This window comes from Candoia aspera, chromosome 5 (genome assembly GCF_035149785.1).
Source record: "Candoia aspera isolate rCanAsp1 chromosome 5, rCanAsp1.hap2, whole genome shotgun sequence".
Classification (NCBI taxonomy): Eukaryota; Metazoa; Chordata; class Lepidosauria; order Squamata; family Boidae; genus Candoia; species Candoia aspera.
The window spans coordinates 111586611-111611820 of record NC_086157.1 but is presented as its reverse complement, the minus strand read 5'-3'; the positions used below and the strand labels follow the sequence as shown (position 1 = coordinate 111611820).

Below are 25210 nucleotides of genomic sequence, written 5' to 3'. Positions count from 1 at the left end.
TTTGCAAAGGTAATTAGGGAAATCCCAAAGCTTTAGGCTAAATGGAAAAAAAACCCCAAATATAATTCTGGAACAAGGCAATGGGAAACTACGTCAGCCTTGTGGCCAAGAAAGCTACAGAGCCTTGTTTGTGAAGTTACTAAGAGATTTTATCTTTTTATCTTGATGAAAGTGAGTCTAAAGCATAGATGCATTTGAATTTTACAATTTCAAAGCAATGCCCCTTAACAACTGTGTAGCTGCTTTAATCTTCACTCTATCCTGTCACAACCTAATCAAGCATCTTGCTCTTCCTGGTTCAGAGCTCTGAGCTGTGCTCAGATTATCTCAGCTGATAGATGAATACCTAGGAAAGTTATTCATTCCAGCTATTGCTGGGCTTCAGCCAGGCAGGTTTCATAAGGTTAAAGGTGCCCTTTAAAAGCTGATTTTAAAAAATAGAATATATATACGAATAAATACTTCTGAATGCATGGCTGCCTTCAAACCTGAGTGAAGTTTATCATCTCTTCAGCACAGTGTTTCTCATCCGTGGCTGCTTGAAGATGCGTGGACTTCAACTCATGCTGGCTGGGGAATTCTGGGAGTTGAAGTCCACACATATTCAAGTGGCCAAGGATGAGAAACACTGATTTAATGGAAAGGGGAGAGGGAAAAAGGAAAGATAGACCAAGAGAAAGAAAAAAAAAAGGAAGTCTTATTTTCTCTCCCCAAATGTTGCACAGAGTCACAACAGAAAGAAGACAGAAGTTGGGACGAAGTGCTATAAAACGCACGAGTGAGGAAATCGGGGGAATGGAATGACATCCTTGATATTCTCAACGCCCAAGATACACCGCAGGTACCGCTCGAACCCCATTCCAAACCCTCCATGGGGGGTTGATCCAAACTGGCGCAGTTCTACGTACCTGCAGAGCAAAGAAACACGGGATAGTTTATGCTTGTGCCTATTTTCCACTGAGCTTCATTGCTTATTATCTGCAATCAGGGCTTCCTGTTGACTACAATGCTGCAGTGCCTGACATTCTTTAAAAACCGTTTTTCTAAAAAAAAAAATATTACATATAGAATTAACAAAGCTTTATTAAACTTCAGAAAACTAAAAAAACTGGAGAGGGTCGACCCCACACAAACTAAAAATGCAAACTAAGAAAGAAAAGGAAAAAACCAAATCTACAGTAACATGTATTTTATACTTAATCATACTGATAAATTAGTAAATCCTACAATATGATCAGTACAAAATATCGTAATACATCACAAAATCTCTGCCACAGAAACCCATGTTGCCACAGCCTTTGATTTGTAAGAAATATTACCTTTTCCAAATCAGATAGACTGCACATTTCCAACAACCATTCCTTGACATCTGGAATACCACATTTCCAATCTCTCAGTATAGTTCTTTGAGCCACCCCATGCGCAATACATCCATGTTCCTGATAAACCTTCAGATTCCAGATGCAGAGCCTGAGATTCCTGAAACACACTGAGTTTGTTTTCTGCCAATTCTGAAACGAATTCCAACTCCCCCACATCTCCATCCAGAAAGCAGGTGCTAACAGCCAGATAACTCATACAAAACCACTTCTGCAAGACGGTCCGCAGGATGTGGTCAAAAAAGTCAAGATGGCAGCTGTGAGTGCTACTGAAGCTGGGCCTGTTTTTTATGTGCATTGCGTGGCCACATCTTGACTTTTTTGGCCATACCCTGCGGGCACCCTGGCACCACTAACTCAGTCCCTACTGGGTTGGCACCAATGACTTTGCCCCCCCGTCCTACCAACATTTTGTCCAAGCAAAACAAAACTTCTCAGTAGCTTGCACTAAGGAAATAGGTTTTCCAATTCTTTAAGTGAAAAAAAAATCTATTTGGTTGTATTGCTATGTTCCGCATATCACAGGATGCTTCCACTCCATCAATATTCTTGTTACTGTGAAGTGGTGAAAGGTCCCCTGTGCAAGCACCGAGTCATGCCTGACCCTTTGGGCTGACGCCGCTTTCACGTTTTCTTGGCAGACTATAGAGCAGGGTGCTTTGCCATTGCCTTCCCCAGTCATAATTACCTTTCCCCCAGCAAGCTGGGTCCTCATTTCACTGACCTTGGAAGGATGGAAGGCTGAGTCGACCTGAGCCGGCTACCTGAGAGAGAATCCAGCTTCCACTGGGATCAAACTCAGGTTGTGGGGAGAGTTTCGGCTGCAATACTGCCACCTATCACTCTGCACCACACGAGGCTATATATTCTTATTATTACAGAGCATAAAAACATAAAAATGAATTATATATATAACGAATAATAATAATGAATTATATATATATATATATATAAATATATATATATATATATATATATATATATAAATGTGAATTATTGAATTATTGCCAATTTTACAGTGGTCTCTGGGGTTACGTTTTTCTCTAACCCTGAAACTGTTTTTCTAGAGTCTTGCTCTTTGAGATATCCTGTTTCTCCAAAATTTAAGAATCACTGGCAGAGATATATCTCAGAGGAGTTCTATGTGGTTTTGCCTTTGCAGATTTTGTAAAATTGGAAAGCGAGGAGGAAATGATGTCATGGAGCAGGGCTGGGGCAGGGGAAGAGAAAAGTAAAGGATAGAGACAAAAAAGGGGAACTGTGACAATGTAAACATATCTTTCTTTGGTGTCTGAAAGGCTTTCTTACGTTCTCAGACTTGTTTTTAAGCCTCCAGTGGAAACTTCGTTCATATTTTCAACTCTGCCTTCAAAAGGACTTGAAACTTTTAGCTCCCAAGGGTTACTAAGTAATGCCAAGGTACAAATTTGTGATTTTTTTGAAAAAATGAAACACTAATTTCGATCTTTTATGAGTAACATATCAGACACTCAATTGCTTTAAGTTGAAAATGTTAAAAAGGGGTTGATTTCTTTTTTAAAAGGTATCAATGAATTTAGCATTAGGAATAGCCCTAGTCGCTAATTTAATCAGAATATTTACTGAAATTCATTCCCAATTGGTCAGAGCAACTTTCTGACAAATAGGCTCTAGTTATTTCTCTATTCTTGCTTCAAGTATCTTCCACTGGATTCACATGCCTTTGTAACCATGATAGTACAGGTAGTCCTCGCTTAACAACCAATCGTTTAACGATACGACAGGGCTAAAAAAGTTACTTACAACCTGTCCTCAAAGTTACGACTGTCACACCACCACCACGTGGTGGTGATTGCGATTTGGCTGCTTGGCAACTGCATTTACAACTGTTTGCAGTGTCCCATGGTCATGTGACCTTCCCAGCCAGCTTCTGACCTGAAAAATCAATTGGAAACAATTGATTCACTTTACGACCATTGCAATTCACTTTACAACCATGTGACTTGCTTTATGTCCATGGTGACTCGCTTTATGACTGCTGCAAAAATGGCCATAAAATCGGGTCCAGTCATGTGATGCCTTGCTTAATGACCGCATCGCTTAGCGACTGAAATTCCGGTCCCGATTGTGGCTGTTAAGTGAGGACTATCTGTAAGTTGTGCAGAGATGCATGATGAATCCCTGAAGCAGCAGGTCCAATGCTAACAAAAGTTCCCTTCCACCCAATAAAAAATAAACTATCTCACCATATCTGGAATCACAAAACCAATGAATCATAGGATTGGAAGGGATCTCAGAGGTCTTCTAGTTCAATCTGCTGCCCAGGACAGCAGAAGTCTTCCTAATACCCCAAAAAATGGTTGTCCAAGTGTGGTTGGAAAACCTCCAGTGATGGAGCACCCATGACTCCAGGAGAAAGGTTGTCCCGCTGCTTCATAGCTCTCTCTGTCAAGAAATTCCTCATTATGCTCCCTGTAAAGCTTTCCATTGTCTTTGGGAGTGATGGAAAATAAACCCACATCCTGTTCTCTGTGACATCCCTTCGTGTATTGGAAGGCTGGGGTCACGTCTCCCCTCAGCCTTCTCTTCTTTAGGCTAAACATACCTGGTTCTTTTAACTGTTCTTCATAGGATTAGCCTCCAAGTCCCTCACTCACTGCAATCATTCAGTCAACTCAGTGTGTAATACCAAAAAGGTAAGTGCAGTTCCTATTACTATTTCTTTATGTATGTCACAGACCAAAAAATACTCCCATAGTTAAAATACAAAGCATCCTACAGGTAGTCCTCGCTTAAGGACCATTCATTTAGCGATGGTTCGGACTTAAGACAGCTCTGAAAAAAACAACTTACAACCCGTCCTTGCACTTATGACCGTTGCAGCATTCCTGCAGTCACGTGATCACCGTTTTCAACCTTCTCAGCCAGCTTCCAGCAAGTAAAATCAATGGGGAACCATGTGATTCACTTAATGACCATGTGGGTCGCTTAACAACCACATAATTCCCTTATAACCATGGCGATTTGCTTAACAGCCACTGCAAAAAAGGTTGTAAAATTGGGGTTGGATTCACTTAATGACCATATTGTGTAGCAACCAAAATTCCAGTCCCAATTGTAGTCATTAAGCGAGGACTACCTGTATATAAAAACCCTGTTTGTAACAGAAACTCATCACAGCTAGTTTTGTTCAGATCCAGCGACTTCTAGGAGCAATTGCTATGCTGTAGTAAAAAAACTGATCAATTTTCTGGGAAAGTGATCACTTAGTAGGAAATGCACAGTTGCTTATTGGGACTAACCATAATCCCATGTGGCTTATGGTTAGAGGGGAGATTATCTTTGATCTCCAAAAATGAAATGTGGGGCAATTCAGGCCTATACACTCAAGATTTTGATTCAGTTTCAAAATCTAAGCATAAATGTAAATGATCTTGATAGGAAATATTATTAAAACTCCCCAGGACAATGATGGACACAGTTGTTTAAAAGCTCACCTTTGATGGCCTGAAAGCCTTGCTTTCTATGCAATTTCTTCCATATGATAAGTTCTCAATTCAACCAGAGGCTGGTGTTTATTTTAATTGTGACACTTGCTCTGATAGTCTGGTAAGATAAAGTTCTCTAAGAGGCCTCTAAGAAATACAATGTTGGTCACTTGGTTAATTTAAAAAAAGGACTTTACTGTGTCCCAACTGATGCACAAGTGGTCAGTTTGTCACATTTACTATAAAGGATCATCCCTAACGTAAATGGTGGCTTTTGGTTGAACTGAGAATTTATCTGCTTTCCCTCGGAGGATTTCAAAAGGGCAATGCAATCGATGGGTAGTATCTTGGGAATACATCTTACCATTGATAGGTGTCTTCAAGCTTCAACCTGTAGAAACAACAAAAGAATTTTTTTCTCAGCACAGCAGCAAGAGGAATGAACCCTAGAAAGTTTGCAAGAATAGCAGAGGAGAGCGGCCAGAGGAGGTGGCATATAAATTATATTATAATAAAATTAATACCAATTTTGTAGTTTTGTAGCACCTTAAAGATGTCCAACTGATTGTAGCTTGGGTAAGCTCTGGCCAGGATAAAATAGGGGCTTCCCCAACAGCCAGGCAGAGAAATCCCCACTACCTTTGCAGGCGAGACTGCAGGAACTCCACGCGATCTTCTCTCAAACTCCCACCGCAAAGTTCTCCGACTTCTGGGACCAGGAGATCAACCGCTGCTACCTTTTAGGAAAAAGGAGGTGAGGGGTTTCTCCGAAATCTCCCTCTCCATCAAGGTACACAACCACAAGGCCTGAGGCTAGTTCCCAGAGCCATTCCAAAACTGTTATCAAAATCTAATTTCTCTTCCAACAGAAGGTGAATGTGAGTGGAGAACCAGCCAAAAGACTACATTTTAATGACATTTACATACAATGAAACCAACTCAAAATGCAATTTTTTTTCTTGCCTATGCCTCTGCTCTCTGCAGGGTGTTCCCCAGCTTGCTCCTGGAAGCTACAAATGGCCCTCAGGACCACAGCACTAACAGTGCTCCTGGGGTTTAGTGGTTATGCAGCTGGACTGGTCTAGGCAGACCTGGGTTCAAGTCCACTCTCAGTCCTGGCAATTCAAGACTTTGGGCCACTCCCAGGGTAGTTGTTGTAGGAAAAATAGAGGGGAATGTCATTTATTTATTTAATTTTTATCCCACCTTTATTATTATTTTTTTTAATAAATAACTCAAGGCAGGGAACATACCTACTACTCTTTCCTCCCCCTATTTTACCCACAACAACCACCCTGTGAGGTGGGCTGGGCTGAGAGGGAGTGACGGGCCCAAGGTCACCCAGCCAGCTTTCATGCCTTAGGCAGGACTAGAACTCTCATTCCATGCCTGATTGGCTCTTGGGCTAAGAGGGAGGGACTGGCCCAAGGTCACCCAGCCAGCTTTTGTGCCTCAGGTGGGACTAGAACTCTCAGTCTCCTGGTTTCTAGCCCAGCACCTTAACCACTAGACCAAACTGGCTCTCTTATATCTTGCCTTGAGCTCCTGGAGGAAAGATTATATCAAATCAATACATAAATAAAATATACAGGAAGTAGGGATGGTGTTGGTTTCGCTAGGTAAACCAGACAGGAATCACGACCAGATGAGTTAATTCCACTTTATTGTAAAGCAACATTGACAGAATCTTGCAAGTCTGAAGGTACAGATCTCCCCCCATCTTCTTTGCAGCCAGAGAAACTAGGAAGGGTCCCTTCTGAGCCTCTTGCCCCATCCACTATCCAGAAACTTTAGACATTCCATCATATTTAGGATGCAGAGCTGTATGTCCTCGGTCATATTCACCAAACTGGAAATCTCTTCCTTCGGGTATTTGTCAAAGCTCAGTCTGCACGTTGAGAGCCAGTCTGGTGTAGGGGTTAAGGCATCAGGCTAGAAACCAGGAGACTGTAAGTGTTAGTCTCACCTTAGGCACAAAGCCAGCTGGGAAGGGAATGCTGCTAAGGGAATGGTCAGATAAGAGTGGGCTTAGCCCACAGCTGCATAATGGGGGGAGAAAGAGGCTCAGAAGGGAACCTCCCTAGTTTCTCAGGCTGCAAAGGAGAAGGGTGGGGAGAACTGGACTTTCAGACTTGCAAGGTTCTGTTAATGGAGCTCTACAGTAAAGTAGAATTAGCTCATCCGGTCGTGTTTCCTGTCTGGTCTACCTGGTAAGGCTGACACCCTTACTGCCAGTCATCCTCTTCTCCTTCCTTTCACCTTAACCAGAATTAAGCTGCCCCAAAATGCAACGTATATCCTTGCCAACACAAACCAACCCCATCCTAGAAAAGAGTTTATTTCATTCCAAAAAACGTTGAAAGAAAAGAGCAAGAAACCAAGAGGAAACGGGTGGCTCAACCAAAGTATTTTAATCAATAAGCTCTTACAGTCCGATGAGCTCCATCTTCATTGTCTCGCATGTAGAACGGCTTAAGGTCGTAGGGATAGTTATACACAAAAACAGGAATCTCGCCACAGTGTCGCACCAGGTACTTCTCGTGTTCGCTCTGGAGATCCTGTCCCCACTAAGGAAGGGGGGAAAAAAAGCAGACTGTAAAATAAACAAACCCTAATAATCTTCAGGTCTCTTTGGTTTGCAAATTAGCCCAAAAGTATCATTCTGAACTTGGATGGTTATGTTCTCAGTCTGCTGTGATGGTTAGTTAGGACTTGATTCAAATCTCCAAGTAGACAGTCTAATCAAGTACGGAACAGCTTCTCAGAGATTAGGCTGGTCCCCTTCCTGTTGACATTTTGGAAATTGTTGAAGAGGCAGTTGTTTTGGGGAATCTTCCCCCAATTTTATGCGTCTATCTTTAATTCTCATTTTTATTGTTTTGACCTTGGGGTTTTGGATTGGTTGCTGCTTTAATGGTGGCTATTTCTAAAGTCCTGACTTGATTTTATATATCATCATGCATGTTTTGAATTGTTCTGCCATATTCTGTGTAAGCTGCTGAATTTTTTTTAAAAAAATTCCAGCAGGGTAGAAATGTTTAAAGCAGTGTTTCTCAACCTTGGCAACTTGAAGGTGTGTGGACTTCAACTCCCAGAATTCCCTAGCCAGCATGGCTAGCTGGAGAATTCTGGGAGTTGGTCCATGCATCTCCAAGTTGCCAAGGTCAAGAAACACTGCTTTAAAAAAATAAAGTTGGTTATATAATTGTAATGATAGAAAAAAGGTAAGCTACAGAAAAATACAGAGAGGTCCTGTTCACAAAGAGAGCATCACCACGGGAATGTGAAGTCTAGTAAGATGTGTATCCTCTTGAGGTGGCAGAGAACGTGCATATGGACTCTAAAGCAGAACAGTGGAAGTTGGATCTGCACTGATTATTTTTATGGGGTGTGATCTGCATAAACAGGCAGGCAAACTGATGTCCCCAGATACAGTCCCTATCTTCCTATGCTATCAGCCATCCTGGGGAGGATGTTAGCTGGAAAAGTTTAAAACATCTAAAGAGCATCCTGTTCACCATGTTTCTTGCTCTTTTTGATTGATGGATTGATTTTATCTATGACCTAGCTCCCTGGAGAAGGCTCTAATGCTGGGAAAGGTGGGAGAAAAAAGAGGAGGAGGACAACCAGCAGCAAGGGGGATGGACTCAGTTACAGTGGTGATGGGGGCACCATTGGAAGACCTGAAGGACCGTGTTGGAGACAGATCTTCATGGAGAGAAGCCACCTATGTGGTTGCTAGGAGTTGGAAACAATTTGATTGCATTCAACCAACCAACCAACCAACCAATCAAAATCTATCTCTCCATCCATCCATCCTTGAGCTGAGCTTATGTCCTGATAGCTATGTGGACACAACCATGTAGTTCTCTTGGTTATGATACAAAGTGTTTGCCATTCCTTTCTTCTGGGCTATTTAATTTTAAGTCCTGGGATCTCCTGATAGTCTCCTTCCCAAGTAATAATCACACGTGGCCCTTCTTAGTTTTTTGAGCCCAAATGAGATTGACTAGAGGCACCACTTGCAGATACCTTGATGTATTATAGACCAAGCCATCTTGGTCGATGTTGCAGTGGACTAGACTGACAGATCTTGTAAAAACACTCTTGGGAATTGTAATGGCATGCGGGAACGGGAGAGAGGAGGGAGAGTCACGGACTGGAAACCAGCATGTAAAAGGTATCTCAGACCACAGGAGGAGGGCGTGGGAAGCATCTCAGAAGGGGCCCTCCCTAGTCTTCCAGAGAGTAAAAGGAGCGGAGGGGAGAAATACTTTCAGTCTTGCAAGATTCTGTCAATGTAACCTTACAAGAAAGATCGTGCTAGCCCTCCTGGTTGTGCTTCTTGTCTGGACTACCTCGCAGGGCTAACAGGAATCTCCTTTTGTCAGGCTTCTGGTAGCAGCCTGGATTGGAAGCAGACGATCCCAAGAACAAATCCCCTGAAGCTCTGGTTAGCAAGTTTCATTAAGAAGGAAGTTAAAAGAATCCAGCAAGTCTTCTATTTTCAAATGAGAAACCTATATGTAGGCAATGTACAGAAATCTGGTTCTTTTTCTCACCATGTAAAAGGGTGGGGGGGCTTGTCCCTTTTCTGAAGAAGGGGCAGAATTGACGGTTTTAGATATGGCTTATCAGTCTGAGAATCAAATTTCACAATTTTCTATCAACCTTCTAAATACCTGCATTTTACCCAACCCCCCCCCGAATCTCCCAAATACTCACTGCTGGTTTGTATGTGAATTCTTGATGAGCTCTCTCTAAAACTTCAATCGCTTCAGTATAGGACATTCTTAAAAGAAAAAGTATTGGGCATCATTTGCTTGAAAAGACATGTGTACATTTTAAGGATTTGTATTCTGAATCCCAACAAAGTTATTGGCACACTATTGAATGTGCAGACCCCCCTCCCACAATTTTTGATGCTGACATACAAATGGTACAAATGGCCTTTCTCAAAACTGATACTTTTCTAGGATGTGGGATGATGGGAGTTGCAGATCCTGCAGATTAAGAAGATACAAGACGGCAGAAGACTGGAAGTGAACAACAGAAGGCCCCGTCTGTTGCTTCTCTCAAAATAAAGGCCACTCTAGACATGTTGTTAGAAATGCACATCTAAATGGTTAGCAAGGCCCTTGTTTCCCCCCCTTTCCTGTGATGCCCAGTGCAGCAATGTCTTTTGTTATTTCTGGATAAAATGCACTTTTTTTTTAATCTATTCAATCGTGTCCAATTCTCAGAGACTGCCTGGACAAGTCCCTGCAGTTTTCTTGGCAAGCTTTTTCAGAAGTGGTTTGCCATTGCCTCCTTCCTGGGGCTGAGAGAGAGTGGCTGGCCCAAGGTCACCCAGCTGGCTTTGTGCCTAAGGTAATTCTCCTGGGTAATTCCTTGATTAGTTCCTTGATCTTCTTGATAGTTCCTTCTCCTCTATCAAGGAGAAGACCACACCCGCACCAACACTGGCAGGGCAAGCTGCTGTATATAAACAGGGAGCAAAACCCCACCCTCACCAGCACTGATGATGTTACCTAGTCGGGTCATGAAATGTCTGCATGCAAACAGCCAAGCTCAGAGAGCACCGAGGACTCCAGAACCATAAATGTCATAGCATGGAAGAAGCTTCACTTAAATGCTAATTTCCATTGCCACTTTGTTGTAAATAAATCCTCCTTTGAATTGAGCTTGGTATCTGGTAACTACGTGAACATATCTTTATAATTTTCCAAATAAGTGGTTCCTGCTCCAATCTTCTGGGGTGTTCTTTGACTTCGTAGTATAGTCTGCAGACTAAGGTTTTCCTGATGGTCTCCCATCCAAATCCTAATCAGGACCAATTCCAATTAACTTTTTCCAAGATGAGTCAAAATTGCTATATGCTAAGAAACCTAAGTCAAACTCATAAATTACAGTTATAAATTAAACCGCAGCAGCAGCAGCAGCAGCAACAACCTTTTCCAAAATACTTACATTATAAATTGGTTCTTCAGCATCTTTTCTAATTTCGCCTAATGAGGATGGGGGACAGAAGGGAAAGGAAAAACCGATTCACAATTATTATCAGAAACTGCTAAGTTTCTGAAACAAAAACGTTTTGCAGCCATAGCTGAGAAAACAATGAACTTTGCACAAAGGGATCAAATTGAAGACAAACTATTTCAGTTCCAGGACAGAGAAATTCTAGGAGTCGAAGGAAAGCAAATTTTGCATCAGGATAAACCCAGCTGAACCATTTCAAGCACGAACTAATAAAGCATGTTGGACCCTGCCTATGCTTTCTCAAACAAGGGAAAACATTCTTGCAGTTTTGCAGAAACCATACCGCTTTACACGAAAAGCTTGTCTAATTCAGCGTCCATGGCAACCAATCAGATGCCCCTGGGAATAAATCCACCCACAGGGGCTAAACAAAATAACCGTGTCCCATGTTGGTTGCCAGGACATGGAACTTAGTGTCAACTTGGGTCCTTAGAATAGCCATTAGTTCCCCGATTATTCTCCACGCATGTGACAACCACCCATCTTTCAAAGTCATCCATACCGCCATTAATCTCCACACACTTGACAGCCAGTGGGATGCAACAGTTACGTGCTGTGCAAAATATTTCATGGAGTAGCACAATGCTCCTCCTTGCCAGATCTCTGATCTTAGGTTGCAGGATGGGAAAGATGAAAAGCAAGCAACCATCGTTGTGTTGATGCTCAGTTGCTTCCAACTCTTTGTGCCTGATAAGAGATTTATTAAAAAGAGGCATTGAGGAACCATGCTGAGGTCAACCTGCTTCTTGGTCCAAGCAATTCCAGCAACTGATATTATTTGCACAGCCCCATCCCTTCACTGGCCGGGCTCAGCCTGGGTTCTATTGCTTGGTCCCTTGTTCACTCCCCCAACTTTGTGCCCTCTGGAGGCGTCAACCTTCAACTCTCGTAATTCTTAGCCAGCTAATAAATTTCTTTCATTGGCTAAAAGTACAGAAGCTGAAGTTGAAAGAGCTGTGGATGATCTAAAGTTAGGGGAGAATCTGCTGGAGTCTGAGTCAATATTAAGAAATTGATTTAGGCTTGGCTGTAGTTAAGCTATGGAAAAGGTAGAAGGAAAGTATATATACTTTAGAAAAAAAAATAACCTCTTGGCCAGGAGCTATATGTTTATGAAAAAGTGCAACATCTTGAGGGCATTTTGACAGCACTCTGTCTGTCACGGTCTTGAAAAGATCTTCTATAACCTAAGGAAAGGAAAAAAAAATCATGTAAAAGAGAAAGGGTAAGAATGTTCCCTGTTACAGACAAGACCATAACTCCAATTAAGTGTTCTCCCTTTTATAAATAAATAAGTAATAAATTGCAGCATGTTTATCAATCCTCTTCTCCAGCAATTTTCCCCAAATTGGTACCCTGTAGATATGCTAGACCACAACATCAATAATTCCCAAGCTGTAGCCTGTGATGGACAAAAATTATAGGAGTGCAGCCCAGTAAGCCCTACATAAAACTGCATCATATATTGTATGTAACTGTCATCCACATCTGGCTAACCACCTAACCCATCACCCCAAACAAGGCTTCCATTACAAGGTGTTCTCTCCAAAGAGAATACCTTGTGGAGAAGAGCTTTAATTTCAGCTGTTGGTTTCACTGCATTTTTTCCTGCAGCCCCCACCCATTTAACATCTCAAGGGAAATCTCCAGTATGTCCTTCAGCCAACCCATGTTGGAAGGGGAAATTCTACCTGGATCAGATGAGGGTGAAGATAATGAGGACCCAAGGCATTTTGAGACCATGACGAGGCTGAGAAGGAACGGAAGGATCTCTGGACACAAACAATCCACCTAATGGAGAGGCGTCTTTTAGTGGCTTATCTCATAAATGGCAGCTCCATCCAGGTTGCAGGACACCCAGGAAGGAGATTCAAGATGCTCAAAGAGATTCCAAACAGTAGGTGAAGAAAAATGGTTGACTTATTAAGAGCTGTTAGAACAGGAACATGGAGAATATAAGATGAAACCAGGGGGGCAACTGGCTGCAGAGGGACTTAGTTTTCAGTGGTTTTCGTATGCACTGTTAAGAGAAAGATTTAAGGTAGATAATAGGACATTTGGAATTGAGCAGCAGAAGACAAAAATTGAAGCTGAACTATGTACAAATGATGAATGTGTAATTGCTAAAATTAATAAGCTTTTAGTGAAATTTGAAACAGAAGAACAAGGGAAAGGCTGTATGATAAAATGGACTAAGAACTTCGGACATACCATACTGATGGAACAGTGGGAAAATATGTGGTTAAAAGGATTGAAATTTACATGATAACCTAAAAGAGTTTTTTTATAAAATGATGTACCGTTGGTATATGACTCCACAAAAAATGTCTAGAATGTATAAAGGTACTTCAAATTTAAGTTGGAAATGTGGACAACATTAAGGGTCATTTTATCATGCCTGGTGGGCTTGTAAAAAAGACATTTTTGGGTTCAAATACACATAGAAAGAATTTTAAAGATCGACATTCAACTGAAATCAGAACCTTTCTTGCTGGGATTAATGGACAGCCAATTAGAAAAGAGCCATGGAAGATTATTTTTATATATGATTACTGTTGCGAGGCTACTATATGCGCAAAAATGGAAAGACTCTGAAATACCCACAACTGAGGATTGGTTGAAGATGACAGAATTAGCAGAGATGGCAAAACTGACTTGTTTGAGTAGAGAAAGATCAACAACCACATTTATCAGTGACTGGAAACACCTTATGGACTTTTTGCTGAAAAAAGAAAAATGAACTTGTGATTTACCGGTTTAAAGATTAGAAAGGATAGCTTATGGAAAGAAGGAAATTATGATGTAACCTTAGAGAGAAAGGGTAAAATATAAATGTATCTATAACCACTGTCAAGATCGGAAGCTGCTTCTTTAGAATCTCTCTCTCTCTTTTTCTATATTTCCTTTTCACTTTCTTATTACTTTTCTTTATTCTTTCATTCAAAATTTGTACTGTTTTTAATGCTGCTGAAAAACTTTATTGCTTTTCTTTATTCTTTCATTCAAAATTTGTACTGTTTTTAATGCTGCTGAAAAACTTTCTTACTGCTTTTCTTTATTCTTTAATTCAAAATTTGCACTGTTTTTAATTCTGTTGAAAAATGCCTTCAATAAGAATTATTTAAAAAAAACACCAAAATGTTCAAAGCAATTCTGCCTTAATGAACTCATTCATGAAAGAGGGACGAGATTCCTACTGTTGTTCTCCGCAGATCTCTGCAGGAAAGAAGGAACTTAAAGGTACCTAAAACCTATAATCCCCCCCTCTCTCTTCCTCTATTTTATTATGAGCTTACGCCAGCATACCTCCCTCCTCCTATTTTTCCCCAAAATCAGATAGGTTAGACCAGTGTTTCTCAACTATGGCAACTTGAAGATGTGGCTGGCTGGCTGGGGAATTCTGGGAATTGAAGTCTACACATCTTCAAGCTGCCAAGGCTGAGAAACACTGGATTAAACTAGCTGGCCCAAAGTCAACCCATGAGCTTCTTTGGTGGAGGTGGTCTAGAACCTGGGTCTCTCTTGTCCAGACTCTTAGCAATAATCCCGTGAAATAGGCTGGTTGAAGAGTTACTGGCTCAAAGTCACCCCATGAGTGTCCATGGCTGAGGGGGACTTGAACCTAGGTTTCCCTAAGCCAAAGCCAACAACCCTGTGAAGTAGGCTAGATAGACAGAGAGACGGACTAGTTAAAAGTCTTCCAGAGAGCTTGCATGGCTGAAGACTACAGCCCAGTGTTCCCACTCCTAGTCTAACCCCTTCTTTACAACTCCATCCTGTCTTATTTCTTATATCCTACCTATCCTTCAGTAGCACAGGGAGGCCTACTCAGCACTCCCTCCTTGCCCTACAACAACCCTGTGAGGTAGGCTGGACCAGTTTCTTTCTCCCTCTCAGCCCAAAGGCACCTCGGAGCTTCTGAGGCTGAGCAGGGACTGATCTCCCTAGTGTTCACCTAGCATTTTCACCATTAAACCATGGTGGTCTGCTCATCTTCTCCAGGGAGGTCACTTTACCTGTTCTTCCCTCAATCCCCACCAACCCCATTTGGAGGAAGGCTGTTGAAGCTTGTTCTGGCCCCAGAACACACTTTACCTCAGGCACGAGGAGAAAAAAAACAGGGGGAATGCCCCTCAGTTTGCTATACAGTCTTCTTCTACTGCAGCACAGAGCTGGGAGGTGTAAACATGCCCCACTTTTAATTTTTCTTTCTCTTTCCCCAAATGCAAGATGGAGTGGTTTCTGTTGCACAGTGTGAGAATGTGATGGTGAGCTTGTGGCAAAAACACGCTTCCGTTTCCTCAAGAGAGGAAGGTTTCCATCTCACAAACTTCCCCAAGAGCAAAACTGCATGGTCAACCAGAGCCGGCAAATATTTCCATTCCTCTTTGCTGGAACTATTGCTAGCAAACCAATTTTTTTTTTTAAGTGTAAAGCCCTAGCAAAGCACAAGGTTCTTTTTTTTTAATTTAACTTCAGCAAGGAGAGGTGTACTGCGCTGGAGGTAGCAAAAACTCGCTAGAATGAAAACACTGAAGAAGAGAATGAGAAAAAGGGAGATAAACCCATTTGGCTATTTATAAAAAAGAAATATATATTCCCCCTCCATTAAAAAATAGTGAAATGAGAAACAGCATTGCATTGCAAACCAGAGCACCACCCTTTAGCATCCTCTTTCTTTGCAAAAACATTTCTGGACCCCATAAATATTGCATTGGCCTTCCGAAGATTTGGGATGGGAACAGCTTTAAGAGGCCCAATTGCCGCCTAGGCCGGCTTCTGGAACACCACTCAGGTCAAGAGGAGTTGCCCGTTTGTGTCATAAAAAGGGTATTTTGGGATGGGCCTTGGTGTCGGGGCAACCCTTTGATGAACAGGCCAATCACACCCACCACAGCCATTTTGTGCCTGTGCTCAAGATAGGTCCCCAATTGCTGGGAAGGATGGCCTTGGTCAAAGGCCCAAAGGTCACTTCTGCATCCTGCATTTTTCTTCCCCTGCTAGGGACAGGCAGAGGGACCCAACTGAGCCTTTAGTCTTCAAAGTAGCAAATGCACAGGCTTATTACACCGGTTCTCTTATTTAGATTTATAGCTACAGGGACCATATTTTCTTGGGAGAGAAAAAAAAGGACTAACCTGAAAAAGGGGCAAATCTAAAAGTGGTTCATAATGATTAAAAAAACACCAAATTGTTTATGTTTTTAACTCTGCTTGATGAAGGAAAATTCAAGAGCCAATCCAAGAAAATAAATAGTTAAATTAAATAAATCTAAAGGACAGCTTTCTGAAATAAAGGACTGTCCTTTATAATAAAGGACGGAGGGTCACTGCATTTATCGCCCACCTTTCCTCCAGGAGCACAGTGCTCCCTCCTCTTAGGGACAAGGACTCAGAACCCATTCATCCCTTCAGCTTGTTGTTGTTTACTTTTCTCCTTCTGAGCATCTCAGCCTGAACAGGCCCAGCAATTCTTTTCTCCAAATAATCGAGCAACCTGGATATCAGTAACCGCCTGAGCCCAACATCCCCAAACACAATCAAGGAAGCAAAAAAACCAGATAGGCTTCAGTAAGGTGCCTCAACACAAGGATTTAGGGGTAAAGTGCAGAATCTTGGAAACTGTGCTTGGAACCAGCAGCGCTTTATTTATCAGTTAAGGTAGAGTTTCTCTTGAAGCTCTTCCTCCTGGCCTTTTTGCAACCTGGACTGAGCTGCCATTTATGAGATCAAATATCCCAGGTCCCCGGGAAGGAGTTGATAGGCGGACAAAAAAGCTACATCCAGTCTAAACATCTGACTGGCTGTGCGAATAATAATAATAATAATTTATGAGATAAAACCAACATACTCCTCTCCCATTAGTGGATTGTTGATGCCCAAAGATCCCCCCATTTTTTCTCACCCTCCTCCCAATGTTTCACAGCCCCACAGCTGCACTCATCTCTTAAATCAAATTAGCAGTGATGTAAAAATACACACTCAGACACACACACTTACGCAAACGTCCGGCTGCTGCTCACTTCCAAGAAATCAAGTCAGTTATTAAAATAACTAGTTAATTAATAAATAATTAGTTATTTATTTATCGTTATAGTCATATAGTTATATATTAATATAATATAATATACATTTGCAAATAAATAAATAATAGTTAAAGTAACTACCCTTCTGATGGGCAAAGTGCTGAAATCTGATGTAAGGCCAGTGTGACAGCTGGGAACTTGTTATTTCACATTTTAACAGAAACTTACCAACATTAAAAAAAAACCCTTGGTGACAACCTATATGATTGTCTTTTACAAGTTCATAAAAAATGGTTTAATCTGATTTTTCATTCAAATAACTAGTCAACTGTGTAAGACAGGGTAGGCAACCTGTAGTTGTAGGATCATGTCTGGCTTCTAAACCTCTTTTTTTGCGGTTCCAGCATCCACTCTAGGTATAACTGTAAAACCGATGATACGGTTTCCTGTAATTCTCAAATGGGAAATACTTGAGTGCTGTAGGGTAAGCCCCACAACAGGGATAGCAGCGTAAAAAATACAAAGAGACACCCCAAGATTCTATGCAAAAACTCAAGAAAATCTGAAAAACTTAGCTCTGATCTGAGATTGTGATTTAAGGTGGCCCTCAGAACCTTTCAAAAGTCTTAAGCTTCCAGAAAGCTTCCTTTACTCTTCCTATAAAACTAGGAAAAACTTTGAATTAAAGGCATAAAACCTGTAACACTCAAAAACACTCATAGAAACAGCCCTGTCTATGGTTCTCCCTGGGACTCTTACCTGCATTATATCCTGAAGACTGTCAACAAAAAATATTTCAGCCTCCACCATATAAAACTCCGCCAGGTGTCTGCGGGTTTGAGAATTGTCTGCGCGGAACGTTGGGCCAAAAGTGAACACTTTAGTAAATGCCCTGCAATGTGCAAAACGACACAGAGGTTGAGCTGCTGCCCACTGGCTTGTGTGCACTCATGCTGAGACCCCTGGCCATGGAAATGATCACATAGGAACCCATCTGCTCCGCTCTTCTGTCTTCCCTTCTAGTCCCAAATTTTTGACTGCATTGCTTTTGAAACTATCCTAAGGCTCCAAACAAACGGAGCAGGATCCCCCAAATGCCAGCATCCCACTGGATCCCAAGATCCCCACAGGGCACTTCCAAGATCCAGGGGTCACTGCTAGATGTGGTGAGTGAAAACTCAATTTCAGTTTGTCCTGAAAAACAGTTCTAGGTAATGGTGCATTTTATAAGAATGTAAGAACATAAGCTGTGCCCTGCTGGATGAGACCCCTGGACCTTCTTGTCCAGCAGCCTCTTCTCCCAGCGGGCCACCAACTGCCCAAGGAAGCCCACCCGTCTCCCAGTAGATGGCCTTCAGAGGCAGCCCCACTGCCATCAAGAGCCACGGATCTCCAGGACTTCCATGAATTGTCCAACCCTTATTTGAAGCCAGTCAAGCAGGTAGCCAGCCCCACATTTTAATGGTAAAATATACAGGTAGTCCTTGCTTAACGACCACAATTGGGACCAGAATTTCAGTTGCTAAGTGAAGCGGTCATTAAGTGAATCCAACCCAGTTCTACTACCTTTTGGTGTGATCGTTAAGCAAATCACCGCGAACCAAGTGGTTGTTAAGCAAATCATGCAGTTCCCCATTGATTTTGCTTCTCAGAAGCCAGCCATGAAGGTCAAAAATGGCAGTCACGTGACCCCAGGATGCTACAACAGTGATAAATGCAAACTGGTTGCCAAGTGCCCTAACTGTGATCACATGACTGCAGGGATGCTGCTACTGTTGTAAGTGTGAGGACCGGTAATAAGTTGTTTTTTTTTGCAGAACCATCATAAGTCTGAACCATCAATAAACGAATGGTTGTTAAGTGAGGACTATCTTTATAAAGCCATACAAAATGTTCTATGCATGAATTGGCTTGAGTCTGACATGTCCTGCCTCAATTATTGTTTGAAGTACAGACCAGTTGCTTCAATCACTTTAGTGCACTCTTGAGCTTAAAACACAGGATTCTGAACCCCAAATAGAGCAGATCCAAGCTTGAAAACCTCCCCCAATACCAAATTCAAAAGCCTTTGCACGGCTTGGAAGGGAGAATTAAATATCACCTGCTTCTCTGCCCTTGGAGCAATCTGACAACTGCAAGGGACCCAACAGAGATTAAGCCCATCGGCAATAAGATGGTGAGGAAACAGCTGGGTTTGCTACTGTTTTCATCCCCCCCAAAACAGACAGACAAACCACACCAAGTCTGGAATCTCAGTCAGTACAATTTTCTGCCCCAAAGTGCTCAAATAAGGGTGAGGATGAGCACATAAAATGTCCGTGGAAGCAAAAGGAATGCATTTCCATCTTTAAAAGTGTCCAGACCAAGAAAGAAGACCAACAAAGGTACTAATAGATTATTTCCAAGGAAAATGCCCTCCATTCCCCATCTATTCTTTTTTTTTTAAGGGATGTCCTGCAAAAAGTGGTACATTTCTGCTTCCCTGCCCCTTGCCCCTGTGATGTCTGAAGCATCCAAGACAAGGATAATAATAAAGGTGAGAACTATCTGACCCTAAAGCAACAGGGAGCATCCTCAAGCTGATCTTGGCTGATCCCAAAATAACTCTTTAGGGTCATACTTGGGCTCATACTTGGATAGGACACCACCAGGGGATCCCAGAGCTAATGAGCTCATACTAGGATAGGATACCACCAGGAGATCCCAGTTTGTTTGTTTGTTTTTAAACTGGGAAGTTAAAAAAACAATCCCAGAAGAAAACAACAGCAAGCTATTGCTTTTCTGTGGCTAACAAAATTCTACATGGTCAGGTCCATGAAGTCACCTGCATTTGAAGATGACTCAAAGGACTTTTTACTCATTTATCCAAGCCACAATTAGCTCAGCATTTTATAATTCAAAGTGGCTGGCCAAAAAGTAATTTTTGGAGAGGGAGAGGTGAGGTTATGAAATTAAAACAAATCCAAAAAGAAGAGGTCTGAAAATATTAGCATGCAATTTTCAATCAATTTAATCAATCAATGCATGCATCAACTGATTACCATTCAAGTCTGCTCAAATCAATCTGCCCCTCCAAAGCCAAAATGCATGCTAAATTCACTGGGGACATTTCCATGAATTTATACTACAGCCAAAACAGCTCCATATCATTTGGAATCAGGAGTTGTTAAGCGAATCACCGTGGTTGTTAAGCAAATCCAGCTTCCCCAATGGACTTTTGCTGGAAACCAGCAAAAAAGGTTGCAAATCGTGATCACGTGACCATGGAGGGGGTGGTATGACAGTTGTAAGTGTGAGTACAGGTCATAAAGCACTCTTCCCGAGGCTGTCATAACTTTGAACCATTGTTTTATTTATTTATGTATTTATTCTTCAAATCTATTCACCACCCATCTCACTCAAGGAGCAACTCTGGGCGGTTTACAGTAGTTGTTGTTAAATGAATGGTTTTAAGTCAAGGACTACCTGTACGAGAAAGGGAAAAAAGAAATGTGTTATAGGACTGTGAAACAAAGAAAAAGGAGAAAGATGTGAATGAAGGTGGCTTGACTTGGGGAGTGGGCTTGATGAATACATGCAGGGAAACATAGCTGCAAGTTTAATTATGAATGTAAAGGACAAAAGGTATGGCAGGAAGTTAAAACTGGTGTCTTCTCATTGCTGTGGACGTGAAACCCATAGGTTGCTATTAGCTGCATGTTATGTATCTGTGAATGGTGATGAAGGAAAAACCAGGGTTGAGTTCCAGGCGAAAATGTGCAATATTCTGAATGAATAGAATAGAAACTTTATTGATTTCATCATTTGACCCTATCGAAAGTATAAAACTGATTCAAGTATAGAAACGGAGATGAGCACCGCCCCCTAGAGTCGGATTCGACTGGACTTTACGTCAAGGGAAACCTTTACCTTTACCTACAAGGAAAACAGTAGGACAAATTCATGATAAATCGTCACCCCTACAGCTAACCCCAACAGTCTTTGAAATGGCCTGTGATATAGAGTGCAGGCTTACTAGTGATAAGGATGTATACTGGCTCCCATTTTGTTTAATCTGTACATCAATGACATCCCAAAGTCCATCATTCAACCGATACGCATATGCCTAAAGTTAAAAATAAACATATAAATGTTCTGCTTTACGCAGACAACACGGCATTGATGTCATTCGCCCAGGTAGGGATGAGAAGACTGCAGTGCAGGTTTAGTATACACTGTGCACTCAACTACCTGAACATCAGTAAGTCCAACACCAAGGTAGCTGTTTTCAGAAAGAGGTGGACTAGGTATATGCTGAATGAATATGATCCAAGGGGGGAAAAATGATTGCAATTAGGTGACATGAAAACAAGAGAATTTTAAAAAAGCGATTTGCCATCTGGAGATGGCAAGGTCTGTTCTGAATATGTGAATTAAGCTTCAGTCTGCTCAAATGCAGACTTGGAAAAAGGAATGAATCTAAAAGCATCATTGATTTGATTGTTTATGTACAAGAATGAGAAAATGACTAAAGCAGAGTTTCTCAACCTTGGCCACCTGAAGATGTGTGGACTTCATCTCCCAGAATTCCCCAGCCAGCAATTCTGGGAGTTGAAGTCCATGCATCTTCAAGTGGCCAAGGTTGAGAAAATGGACTAAAGGATATCAATGTGATGAGAGGTTCTGAATGTAGGACAAAGCATTAGTTGGTAATACCAAGACTTGATCCTGGCAAAAAATGGATATGGAAGAAAAGGAGGAAGAAGTGAAAATGTGAAGTGGGTGAATTTATGCTAATAGAAGGTATGAAAAGGAACACCTGGTGGAATGATATAGTAGAAGAGGCTGCTGATCAGAAAAAAATGAATATACAGGAACGATTACTGCAAAAAATGATGAGAACAAGATGCCGTATACTGTATAGGAAAAAAGAAGAAGGGTTGCAAAGAATGTAATTAAAGGAATAATTATGATTAAAAGAGAAGAAGAAAATGAGAGCGATTTTGGTAGAAATAAAACATTATTTTGGAAGCGAGGGACAGATTTTAGGAAATGGTTTAACAGCCTCCAGCAGAGTGAATGGAATTAAAATGATAATTAAAAATAAACATGCTGAAATGATTTGGGGGGAAACTGAAGTGAGAGTAGGCTGGAAAAGATGTTTTGAAAGTATTTCCCATTTGTATGGGAACGACAGTGATACATCCAAGAATGGAATTGAAGCAAATGCTATAAATGTATTATATGTGTCACATTTATACACTGCCACAACCAGACAGACTCTCGGTGGGTTTTAAATGAGATAAATAAATAAACATTGCATAAATAAGGTAAAACTGATGAAAAGGAAATCATAAATGCTAGGAGAATGTTGAAAATGATAAGACTGCAGACACAGATGGTGTAACTGGAGACATGGGTATAATTTGCTTAAAGACCTGCAACTTTTAAAAAAGTGTGCGTTAAGATTCCTTCTGTGTCTAATGAATGGAAAAATGCCATTATTGTTCCCATATATGAAGGGAAAGGTGGCAACAGAAAATGCCAAAGCGAGAGGAGATTTGTTTCTTAAGAATTCTAACTGAAAGTGCACAAAAAGTCCCAGTGAATAAAATCTGAGAATGGCAGAGCAGCTTTCTGCTGGGCAGGGTGTAGGAAGACCAGATTTTGCCCTTCAACAGTTCACTACATGTAGTCCTTGCTTAACAATTGTTTAGCAACCATCCAGAATTACGACGGTACTGAAAAAAACGACTTACCGTTGCAGTGTCCCCACAATCATTTGATCACCATTTTCGACCTTCCCTTCCAATAGGTAAAATCAATAGGGAACCGCATAATTTGCTTAACGACCGTTACAAAATGATTATAAAATCAGGTCTGGATTCACTTAACGACCGCATTGCTTAGCAACTTAAATTCTAGTCCCAATTGTGGTCATAAGCGAGGACTACCTGTATAAATTTTTAAATAAATAAATCTTTATTTTTACCTCTATTTATATTATTTATTACTGTATTTTACTCTCTGTATTTATGGTCATGGTTTTAATCGATTGTTGTAAACCGCCCAGAGTCCCCCGACGGGAGGAGATGGGTGGAGATAAATTAGATAGACAAATAAATAAATGAATAAAATTATGAATATGAGAAAGTTTAATGTATATTTTGTCCTAATAGTCAGGAATCACACTGAGACGAGGAATAGGTCTGTAGTGTTTATTACTGCTACATAAGACAGAAAATCCTAACAAACTGAAGAAGCGTGGGAAAAACCCAGACAGATAAACCCCAAAAGTTAAGGCGGGTCTGATCTGTGTCTCTTTGAATGGCTGCTTAATGTCTCAGTACTACGCATGCATTTTCCCCCCTGGATAGAGGCCCCCTCCTGCTCGCCATCAGTACTCATGACATATTTATTGTTTCAGATGAAAGCGTCAGTAAATAGGCTTAATTTATTCATTTATTTATTTCCTATCCTGCCTTTATTATTTTTATAAATAACTCAAGGCAGCGAGCATACCTCATACTCCTTCCTCCTCCCATTTCCCCCACAACAACAACTGGTCCCTTCATTATAAACCATTAAAGATTGGGTTGTCCAGCTCCTTTGAAGATCCTGGAGTGGCATTTTGGCTCCAAAGAAGGAGGAATTCTCTCCAGATATATATAGCTCCTCTAAATTTAGTCTGCATTTGATCTACTTAGAATGCCTGTGTTTAATGTTTTTCTTTTAAATAAAAAAGGAACACACTGTTGAAGAACAAAGTGGGAAGCACTAACATGACATCCTGTACTGTACACTGAACAGCCTGTTTGTTTATTTGACAGGGTGATGATGTAAACGGGGAGACAGCATCAGAATAGGGATTTTGAAGAGGACCAGCATTTTAGCTGGATTATTTTGCTGATTATTACCAAGAATTAGCTGGGCGGCATGCTATGCATGCTGGCCTGAGCCCCTGGAGAAAAAGTGGGATATAAATATAAGAAATAAGCAAGCCAGCAGGGTGTAACAGTGAGGTTGGGAGGCTAGGAGTCACAGCGTGATTTCAGCTAGCCTATCTCACAGGGGTGTTGTTATGGGGAAGAATGGGAGGACTATGTATGCAACCTGGAGCTCCTGAATTCAAAAATAAAAGAATCTCACCTCCCCCTAGTGTGTGATTTCAACGTGTGCCCCGTTCAAGCCATTCCTAAGGATGGCACTGCCACAGCTACCCCATGGAAAAGAGATCAGGATAGTGCGCCTCATGCCACTCTGCTTTCATTCTCCTCCAGGCCTCTTCTTCTAGAACTTGGTAGGAGAACAACAGCCAAATCTGTCATAACTTCCCCTCTTCCTGCTTTTGCAAAAAAAAAACCCCAACAATAATAATTCCAAAATGAAGTGGTGCAATATGTCTTGGGCCCACCACAGGTAGCGTCAGAGTGGGGCATTCCCACCCCTTTCAGTTCTGCCATGGGGGAAGGGGGAGAAAATCAAAATAGCCATCGAGATGAAGGGCCTAGAGAGGCTGCTTTTTGTAAGGCCTCTCTAGGACATCACCTCCGCTGTGGAGGTTTGAGTTCAAGCATTTGGGAAAGTCCCACGCTGACTAAACCTAACTCATTCAGGGTTAATGATCTGGGTCAGCTGACCTAATTCTCCTACTCACGCATGCTAATCCCTCTTCCTAAAACCTGGTTAAACATGTCATACAAATAGGGTCAATGAAGCGCCCCATCTCCTTTATAAGTCAAATCCTTTACGTGGCTACCTGAAATCTTCCTGTCTGATGCTAACCCTTGCCAATTAATTCTGCATCCTGCTAACTAAGAGATTTGCTACAATTCTGTTTGCCTTCCAGCAACACCTGCGGGCAGCTTTCTCAGGATATTTCGTCAGTTCATTTAGGGATATATAACAGACTAGAATCATCCTTAAATTCCCAAGAGCCATACCCACTCATCACTTCCAAATGCAGTTGTCCTGAGACGGTGAGAAACGCTGGAACACTGAAGAAATGGGGTTCTCCTCCTGGTTTTTTCTGCTCATTTGCAGGCTGCAAGAATTAAAGAATAGAATTATCCATTCCATAAATTCTGGAATTGGATCAATCTCTCCCCAAAGGCATCCAAACATCAGCCCTCTGAGTATTTTTACTGTCTAAGCATGTGGCTTGCAAAGGAATTTATTGAAATAATAATAAATAAATTTAGCAGTATCTCCTAGCAACTGCTGTGAAAATGTCACATTTTCTCCTGTCTTAAAAAAGTCAGCTCTACAGAAAGATCTGTAAGCCTTACACGAAGAAATAGCATTGTTCTCTGACACTGTGA

The 25210-nt window shown here is 41.4% G+C and overlaps 1 protein-coding gene across 1 annotated transcript in view; it reads right to left on the bottom strand.

The window, feature by feature from the left end:
• Nucleotides 1-478: 478 nt before the first annotated feature.
• NARS2 (asparaginyl-tRNA synthetase 2, mitochondrial) overlaps nucleotides 479-25210 on the bottom strand; it is a 45928-nt gene continuing 21196 nt past the window's right edge. The window contains exons 6-14 of the mRNA XM_063305936.1: nucleotides 24833-24933; nucleotides 17670-17802; nucleotides 11974-12072; nucleotides 10817-10854; nucleotides 9572-9638; nucleotides 7276-7413; nucleotides 5486-5583; nucleotides 5211-5237; nucleotides 479-908 (exon numbers count right to left, since the gene is read on the bottom strand). Coding sequence (XP_063162006.1) covers nucleotides 764-908; nucleotides 5211-5237; nucleotides 5486-5583; nucleotides 7276-7413; nucleotides 9572-9638; nucleotides 10817-10854; nucleotides 11974-12072; nucleotides 17670-17802; nucleotides 24833-24933 — 846 coding nt within the window. The 3' untranslated portion in view covers nucleotides 479-763. The remainder of the gene's footprint in view (nucleotides 909-5210; nucleotides 5238-5485; nucleotides 5584-7275; nucleotides 7414-9571; nucleotides 9639-10816; nucleotides 10855-11973; nucleotides 12073-17669; nucleotides 17803-24832; nucleotides 24934-25210) is intronic.